This window comes from Balaenoptera ricei, chromosome 17 (genome assembly GCF_028023285.1).
Source record: "Balaenoptera ricei isolate mBalRic1 chromosome 17, mBalRic1.hap2, whole genome shotgun sequence".
NCBI classification, from domain to species: domain Eukaryota; kingdom Metazoa; phylum Chordata; class Mammalia; order Artiodactyla; family Balaenopteridae; genus Balaenoptera; species Balaenoptera ricei.
In genome coordinates, this window is record NC_082655.1 from 36,701,070 (window position 1) to 36,710,952 (window position 9,883).

General features: G+C 35.7%; 1 protein-coding gene across 1 annotated transcript; it reads left to right on the forward strand.

The window, feature by feature from the left end:
* Positions 1–313: 313 nt before the first annotated feature.
* FBXO43 (F-box protein 43) lies at positions 314–9,680 on the forward strand. The gene is made up of 5 exons (XM_059902304.1): positions 314–356; positions 2,922–4,410; positions 6,649–6,751; positions 9,123–9,326; positions 9,432–9,680. The coding sequence occupies exons 2-5, from the start codon at positions 2,939–2,941 to the stop codon at positions 9,678–9,680; spliced, it is 2,028 nt and encodes a 675-aa protein (XP_059758287.1). The 5' UTR covers positions 314–356; positions 2,922–2,938.
* Positions 9,681–9,883: the final 203 nt, after the last annotated feature.

Here is a 9,883-nt window from a genome sequence, read left to right on the forward strand (position 1 = left end):
GATGACCGGGCTGCAGCTTACACTGCATCTCAGAAACCCCAATTTAGGAAGTTTCCTCCGTTCCAAGGCTAGCTGGAGAAAACAAAGATATTAAAATTACTGTTGTCCGGAAAGCTGGAGGAAATTCAAAATGATTTAGGCCTTTTCAAGTGTTAGAACTAATCCCCGTAGCATGTACTTCACGTATCCAAATTTTAGCCGGTATCGTGCTACTGCACGTTTCAATGAATTGTTCAAATTAAAATTTTCTCTTTAAGTGGTATTACTTTGGTACGAATTTTAAAGGCAAAGTGAGAAATTTCCTTTTTTGGAAGCCTACATAACGTTGACGTCTAAGAACTCAAGCTTTACTGATGGTAAGATTTTACACTTTAACAAATGAAGGAAATTTGGTTCTAATTTGTTATCATATTGTAAGTACTTCATTGAGTTAATCAGTGCTTTTTTTTTTTTTTTTTTTTTTAAGAGCGCTATAGAGATAAGTGTTCTCAATCCTCATCAGGAGTCTGGTTTTTTTTTTTTTTTTTTTTTTTTAATTTTTTTTTAAATTTTTTTTTAAATTATTATTATTAATTAATTTATTTATTTATTTTTGGCTGTGTTGGGTCTTCGTTTCTGTGCGTGGGCTTTCTCTAGTGGCAAGTGGGGGCCACTCTTCATCGCGGTGCACGGGCCTCTCACTGTCGCGGCCTGTCTTGTTGAGGAGCACAAGCTCCAGACGCACAGGCTCAGTAGTTGTGGCTCACGGGCCTAGTTGCTCCGTGGCATATGGGATCCTCCCAGACCAGGGCTCGAACCCACGTCCCCTGCACTGGCAGGCAGATTCTCAACCACTGCGCCACCAGGGAAGCCCAGGAGTCTGGTTTTAAAAAACGAATATTGAAGAGGCTTGTTTGATTCATCAGTGAACTGTTGAATCAGTAAAATTGAACAAGTCAACAGGCATTCCACGATTTTGCATAAATAATTTTAAATTTAAAGTTTGAATAACCACATTTTGTTTGAGACCAATGTCTTGGGTTGAAAATGATGAAAGATGAAAAAAAATGATGACATCAGAGAAAGCACGGTGGAAGCAACTTCAAATGTGTAGATGAACAGAAAAAATTAGGAAGTTTTTTGTATGTTTAAAGCAACCAGTTTATGGTTTTTAGCAGGGAGAGGATGATCTCTGCACCCCTACTTTTGTTTCTAACAATTTACCTCTCAGATTCCCAAATTCTAGCATGGTGAGACACCTAGTGGTGAAGTAGCAGAATAGTTACATTTGTTGTAACTTTAAAAAAAGGCTCGGACCTAACTTTACCAAATGATATGAGTGAAAACTGTTACTTAATAGAGTGATTCTCAGAGAGGGGGAAATATTCGTGGATGGAAGTGTAATTTGAAAACACACTCTATCTTATTAACTTAATATTTTGAAAACAAAATTGTTTTAAAATATAATATGAATTATAGAAAGCAAAGTTTGATAAGTTTGGCTGGTAAGCATGTACAGAAGAGAGCAGTGATTGTCACAATCTGAGGGAATCTAAATCAGAAGAGAACATGTGTGAGATTTACCAAAACGGAATATAGGTTTTAAAGACTGAAAAACACCTAGATACTTTGCCCAGTAACAATGATCTCCTAATGATCATTACACTGTAAAGAAACTATTTAGTTTTGTGGTTATTGTAGCAATTTTTTTAAAGCTCATTCATTTACATATTTAACTGATGTAACTTAAGCATAAATAAATTACTTTCCCATTATACTCAACTAAAATATATCTTCCCAAGATCTTTTTAATAGAAAAAAATCGTGTACTTGGTCTGGAGAAAACTTTGAACGAATGACAATTTTCTTAGTGTCCCTTGAATAGTCTGCAGAAATACATGCTATGATAACTTTTTATCTTTTCTTCTTATACTTTGAGCTAAGATGTAATTCAAGTTTCCATAAAGAAGGAATGCAATGATAGCGTTGAAAAGGTGAAAGAGTAAAGTGTTTCCTTAAAAAAAAGAGTAAAGTATTTCCTAGTGTCATTCCTTACAAATATAATTACTGAATCACATTTCTTCTTTAATGAATGTACTTGAATTCTTTATTTGCAATTTCAAGAATATTATAAAGGGTGGGTGTCCCCCAGATAGAAAATATTTAGAAGATGAAGCCTGAATGAGTATAACTTGCCAGGTTTGAGATGGCCATATATCTGTGGGGCAGGGGTTCATTTTCGCTAACTCAAGAATGTGTTAGTAATTTATTAGTGAGCCAAAGAGTCTTTGCAAAGGTGAAAGTCTGGGAATTTACACCTTGTGAATGATGAGGAGGACTGAGTTTCTGAGACAGGCCCGTGTTACAAGTATAAATGACATTATCCTAGAGTTGTTTAGCCATATTGCAGTTTAGTCTAGTGGCAGCACTTACTTGACACATTTCCCAAAGACATGTTTAAAAATCAGCATATAGTTTTTTTTTTAAAGTAGCTTTATTTACATCGCAAAACCTCAAAAGGAAATATCCAACTGACTAAATATAGGTCAGCACAAATAAGCTAGAATATGAAAACTACAATAATGTACTTTAGCACTGTAAAAGTTATAAAGTAATAAAATCATCTAAAAATGATGCCATGAGATTTTTTTTTTCTCAAGTGTAGTTCAAGAAAATATTTGTGCATGGTGCCTAGACTATGCTTAGTCAGGTAATCTGTGAATATTTACTTCCTGGAAATTTTGGTCTTCATGATGTTAAAACATTGTTTTAAATAAGATACACATGAGTATAGTGTAGAGTAGATTTGTTTTTTAAAGTAACTTTTTTATTGCCATACAATTTTCCATTATTATTTGTGCTCATAACAAGTAATGTATTTTGGTGTAAGCTGCCAGACTGTTCATTTCAAAGGAAGAATAAAATTTGTTTTCACTTTGTAGAAACAGAGATTTTGAAGATGTCAGAAAGGCATTCAGGTCAAGCTGGCACTGGAGCAGGAAATGAGGTGGACTCTCCTATTGTCAATGTCAAGTCGTCCAGCTTTGGAGACTTTTGTTCCACGTCTTCATTTCAAGATAGTGGCTACAGTGAGCTGTTAAAATCGTGCAGCTTTGATAATACAGATAAAGAATCATTTGGAAAGAAAGAAAGAGGCTCAACATTAATCCATGAACATCCTGAAACTTCAAGTCTGGCCTTAACACATAGTTTAGAGTCTCCCACTCAAAGAAAGAGATTTGTCTTCCCCAGGAAGGAAAAGGATAAAACCCCAGACCTTTGTGAAACTCCTAAAGTCAGTGGAAAAAAATTTTTACTGCGTAGAAGATTGGACGTATCTTTCTCTCTTCTAAAGGGGGACTTTGAATCACAAAATAGTTCTCTTGAAAGTAGTACAAGCCAAGTTCCCAATTTAGAAAAAAATATTCCAAGCAGTGCTTTAGGTTTCCCAAGGCAAAATAATTTTAGTTCTTTAGTTACTAGCACTTTGAAAACAGAAGAAGCGACTTCCAGCAGTCAAAAATTGAGACTTAATTTTTCTCAACAGAAGACGTCCACAGTTGATGATTCCAAAGATAACTGTAGCCTATTTGAAGTTGAATGTATATCTCCAATTCAAGGCAGTAGTTTTAAAGACTCTATCACACATGACTTTAGCGACAGCAGTCTATGTATTAATGATGAGAATACATATCCTGAACTTCTGGGCTCTTCGGTCAGTGGAACAACTTGTGGAACAGATGAGGACATATTTGTGACTCCAATAAGTAATCTTGTAGCAAATGTTAAATTTAATGCAAGTCAAAGGCTTTCTCCTTTAGGTGAAGTGAGACGCAATATTTCAACACCTGAAGACAGTGGTTTTAACTCACTTTGCTTGGATAAATCAGAAGATTCCCTCGCTGACCAAGAGGGCTCTTTCCAAGAACTGCTTCAGAAACATAAGGGAACTCTCAAAGTCAGGGACACGGTAAAAAGATCAAGGCGTCTTGGAAGATTAAGAAGATTGTCCACCCTTAGGGAGCAAGGCTCACAATCTGAGACAGAAGAAGAAAAGCAGCCCAACCTCTCTGTCTCTGAATCAACACCAGTGGCCACTTCAGACATCTCACAGAGTCAGCCAAGCAGTGACAATACGAGTGGGGATTTGAGTTTAAGCTTTAAGAATTTATCAAAGACCCCAGCCTTGCAGTTAGTGCATGAGCTCTTTATGAAAAGCAAAAGGAAAATATTCCAGCAAAGCGGTGCACGTGAATTGTTAGAAGAAAGGGACGGGGGGAAAATAGCTGTACTACAGCGTGTACTTGCCGGACTGATTGGCAAGAAAATGGGTATAGAAAAACTGGACATCTTAACAGAATTAAAATACAGAAATTTAAAGCATGTTCTTGCTATGGTTTTAGATTCCTTGGCTGCAGAAAGCCTATGCAGGTAAGAATTTTTTTTTTTTTTCTGAAATAAAACTGCCTTTTATCACTTTTTTTTTAAGTTGGAAAGCTTTTCTGTTAGTTGAGTACTTTTTAAAAATTTTGTTTTATCATCTCTATCTTGATTACTTTATATTTTATCAAAGGTGGTTTAGTGAAATTCTTCAGTGTCTCAGAAATTTCACAGAAATTTCAGTATATTGAATGTTGCTTCATAAGTAAAGAGAAACTAAGTCACATATATAGGAGTATTGAGGGTAGGAACTAGAGTTACAAGACTAAAGAGAAACTGTGTTTATACTGGCAATTTTGCAAAGTGCAGGGCTATCAGAAGACAAGCCCCTTGGGAATGCCGTGACCAGGAAGTAGGGAAGCCATGTGGAACAGGATTTTTGCAAGATCATGGTTGGGGGAGGACATGCAAGAGAGTTAGTGAGCCTCTTTTTCCATAGGTATATGTGAAGAGTTGGGTTCATTGAATCCTTACTCTTTTATGGCCCCTGCTTCTATTAAAACCCTTCTTCACCTTTTCGCCATAAATTAAGTATAGGCTATTGTAGAGAATTGTAGAATCTCATAGCTGGAAGTCTTCTGAAATGTCTAGTCCTATCATGTATTTTGCAGGTGAGAAAACTGAGCTCCAGAGAAGTGACCTGCCAATGGTCACTCAAGGAGACAGAAACAGATCCAGGTCTACAGCTGAGCCCTCTGATTTCTAAGCCCATATTTCCCCAAAACTCTTATTAAGGTTTAAGTCCTTTCAGAATAGCCTTGATTAGGAATGTCTTTGGTGTAACCCAAATAGGATGATAAGCAGATTAATGACCTACATACATGTGCCTTTTAAAAATGTTCAAATGAGATAAATTATTTGTTTAAAAAAATAAGGAGATGGCTGCGATATAGGAATTTTATTTTTATATGCTGGAGTATTTGGATACAGACCAGTTAAAATTAAAACTTGGGTGACTCTTTTGGGTGCTCGCTTGTAGGAACAAATGATATTCAGTCATAGTTCAATAATTGCCTTTGCTGCCATCCCTCTAGATTTATGGTATTTGTATTGCAGAGTGCATGTATAATCTTGGCAGTGCTTATTCTTGGTAATATGAGAAATTATGGTCAGTTGAAATAGCTGAGGCAAATACCCAAATGTGTATTTCATTTCTTCCCCGTTAATGAGTGACTTTCTGCCTATATCTCTCCATCTGTCTGATATAAGACACATGTATCGGCTTAAGGAGAGGCAATGGCAGTTGAAGTGGCCACGGTAACTGGAAGAATAGTAGTGTTGACAACTCAACTATAACCTGGGGCCCTCCATAACCTTCTCCTGACCTCATTCACTTTGAGTGATTTGTTAAGTTAAAGTAATAAAAAAGACCATGTTAACAGCTGCAGGATTAGCTTTTCTTTAATAATTAATATAGTCAAAGTTATTGATAAATAAGCAATCACTAGACATAAATTGTGTTTTTCTTTAGCTGCTTTAGTCTCATAAACTTTGGTTTATAAAATAGGAACTTTGTAGTGCTACCCATAATAATGTTTATTACAGCTGACCCTTGAACAGCCAGAGATTAGGGGCGCTGACCCTCTGCCATGCAGTCTAAAATCTTTATATAATTTATAGTCAGCTCTCCATATCCGAGTTTCCTCCGTATCCGCGGTTCGGCATCCCTGGATTCAACCAGCCAGAGTCTGTGTAGTATTTACTATTGAAAAAATCCACCTGTAAGTGGATCCACAGAATTCAAACCCATGTTGTTCAGGGATCAACTGTGTTTGGCACTTAGTACTTCCAATAAAGGATTGATTGCTTTTGTGTTTATTTAATCAAAGTGACAGAAATTTGTTAAATACAATAATAGGAGAAATTTATAGAATCTCTTGCACTACAGTTGATAATCATTTGCTGCATGTCATGTTCCAAATTTTTAATCTTAGTGTCATGTTTAAGTTAAATCCTCTTAATTAGTCTCACAGTGGACTTATTTGGGTTTATATGAAACTTTGTTTTTTCCTTAACCATCTATGAGATAGTAATCTGTCAGTATGATGCTGGCATATTTTAATAGGTATTCTTTCACAACTATGCAGATCAAGTCATATTTTTAATGTAAAATTTTAGCTTTAAATAAACTATCCAAAATCTTTAAAATGAATTTTTCTTATTGTCATGTGTGAAAAATATTAATTCTGTGGAATATATACAATATAAGGACTGATCTTTCTGTTACAGTGTTTGGAAAGTGAGCAGAAATTGGCGTGAAATTATTATTCAAGATAAAAAAGCAAATCAGAGGAGGAAATTTCATATCACACAATTGAAAACAGATTCTGAGGTAATGTATATAATACTATTCTAAAATGGATTTGTATAAATATCTAATAATCCCATATGGCTGGACAACCTCATTTGGTTTTCCTGCTATCTTGCTATCTTTTAACCTTTCCATTTACCAACATTGACCCATAAACTCTTTTTTTTTTGTTTTTGGCCATGCCGTGTGGCTTGTGGAATCTCAGGGATTGAGCCTGGGCCATGGCAGTGAAAGCCTGGAATCCTAACCACTAGGCCACCAGGGAGCTCACGTACTCATAAACTCTTTATTTTTCCCAAACTCCGTCTCTACCCAGTGCATCAGTGGAGTAGACTAACTGACATCAAGAACGTCTTACTGGGTTTTGTTGTTAAGTGTGTATGCTGTTAGCAGTATTTGAATACCATTTGAATAGGATATGCTGGACCCTATTCATAGCTAGACATCCTTATAGCATTTTCCCATCCAGTCTTTTGAGTAGATACTACATGCAGTTGCTCAGATTACAATGGTGAACATTTGTGACATGATCCCTTGCTTTCTTGGCGCTCATACCCTGTGGGTGATACTGGTATAAACAGGTGATTACAGTACAGGTGTGTACTGAACTATCCTAATGTATATCATTAACCAAAACAGAAAAATTATAAAACAAAGTTGTTTGGTGGTTTTCCTCATACTTGTATAGTGTCACTGAAAGCCCTTTATATGTAAAAATTAAAAGGCACACACCAGCTACGTGTGATAGGATCTCTATTTAATCTGTTTGCTTTGCAGCAGTGAGAATGACCATTAAAATCAGAATATCACACTTTTTCCATTGAATTTCTTAATTTACTGTAGTCTTCACTGTTCTCTTATAATCATGGAAATGAACATCAGTAAGATGACTCCCCTGTCACATTTAAATATTTTCTGGTAACGTGATGGTGACTATATTTTGAAAAATGTTGGTGCTCACGAATGCATGCCTTTGTTGACTACTTGACCTTATACTGTTCAGAGATAGTAGCACACATTTTAAGCTCCAAGAGGGCAGAGATTAGACTGTTTTATTCACTTGGCACCTAGTAGATGTTTTATGAATATTTGTTAAGTGAATGAATGACTCTTCTGTGGATGAAATTTGCTTCAACAACAAATCTCTATTCATTTTTTGGTGCATGCAGCATCACTGTGTTTGCCAACTGCATCGAAATCCAATGGGTGTCTTCTTTTAGTATGCTCTTGTGTCATACGCTTCTAGCTTAGGCTGCAAATCATTTATAAAGTGTAACATAAAGAGATGTATTGAGTCCTTGAATAAGTTCAACTGTATTCATTCTAATTTCTGAAAACCAATTTTCATCCATTACACTTATGCATATGTTGTTAAACTGTTAATGGAATAAGTTTTCATGGCCAGCTAACTTCATTCCTATTCTTATCCTACTGTCATTTCTCATGTTTTTAACTCTCCCCATTTAGGAGCCAACTCTGGCAAAAGGAGACTATCAAGGGAGAGGAAACACAATTATAGTTGGACACTTGAGGAAATTCACCTGTAGTACATTTTATTTTGATAATTGGTTATGAATGCCAATTTGTTAAAAAAAAAAAAACTTACTATTTTTTCTCATTCCCAACCTTAACAAAATAGAAGGCTGTAAGGATTATTCATTGAAAATATTTCTTGGCTAAATATTTGAGTAATGTGGAAATCCAGTTCAAATAAGAGACATTTTTTTCTCCTTTTAAAATATCAGAGCTGTTTAAAACTCAAGTGTAAAAATTAATCAAGTATTGCAAGTATCTGGTATTTGTAAAAACCAGCCAAACAAATTGGGTTTCATGGTCTAACCAGGCCCATTATTTTTCTGACATGTGGCTAAGGTAAGAAACCTTCAAAGAATTCCATGATGTCCCGCTTTGATTCATCTCCTCTTACACCTTGGCCTAAAAGGGGACTTGGTAAACTCTGATCTGTGGGCCAAATCCTGTCCATCACCTGTGTTTTTAAAGTAAGTTTTATTGGAACACAGCCCTGCTTTTTCATTTACATATCTCCATAGCTGTGTTTGCTAAAACAACAATTAAGTAGCTTGCAACTATCTGGTCCTTTTCAGGAAAAGTTTGCAAACCCATGCTCTAAACAGAAAAATAACCAAGCATGCAAACTTAAAGCTAGCATTTATGGTCTTAATTTTTTCTTTTTCTTTTTCTTTGACTTTTAAATCCTAGATGAGAGGGTTTTTGTTTTTTTGTTTTTTTCCTTTTTTCTAAAAAGGAAACGTTTAGGGAGAAAATTCCAGTAGTGTAAAACCACTTCCAAACATTTAAATACATGTGCATCAGAAAGCTGTCCTGGAACTTTTGATATTACAGTGTTGACCCCTCTTGTCTTTTACCACAGGGGGCTATATTAAATGTTGATGATGCTGCCACTCGGCTCCATCTTTTAAATCGATCAGCTTTAAGATCTGTGCAAGCACAGGCTAGGACACCAGGTTTTCAGAAAGAACAAGTTTCAACATTTTCTCCTTGGGGAGAAGTTTTGACACCTATAGCGAGTTCTTCTGTTACTCACTTAAGTAGTAAACAGGAAGAATATGTTAAGGTGAGTATTTATCATAAGTTATTAGAAGTAAATATTTGCAGAGTTTGAAATAAAGCAATTCTCTATGCGAAAATGGAAGATTTAGTTTGTGTGCTTTTACTGCAGGTTGCCAAAACACTTTTTATTGATGAAGCATTAAAACCTTGCCCAAGGTGCCAATCCCCTGCTAAGTACCAGCCTTATAAGAAAAGGGGACTGTGTAGCAGCACAGCCTGTGGTTTTGACTTTTGTGTGTTATGTTTGTGTGATTATCATGGGTCTGAAGAATGTAGTAGAGGAGCAGCAAAGCCAAGGAATAGAAAAGATGCTCTTCCAGGAAGTGCCCAGAGTAAGCGGAATTTAAAACGCCTCTAAAGAGACTTCACATATAAGAGAAGCATTCCCTCTAAGCAACATTTTGTTTGACTTAAAATTATGAATATTTTGAAAGCATGCAAGTCTTCCCATCAATGACAGATGATGATTTATTTCCTACTTTGTATATATTGTGATCCATGTCATTGTATGTTTTCTTTAAAGTAGTGAGCTTTGAAAAAATCTTATTTTACGATGTCATT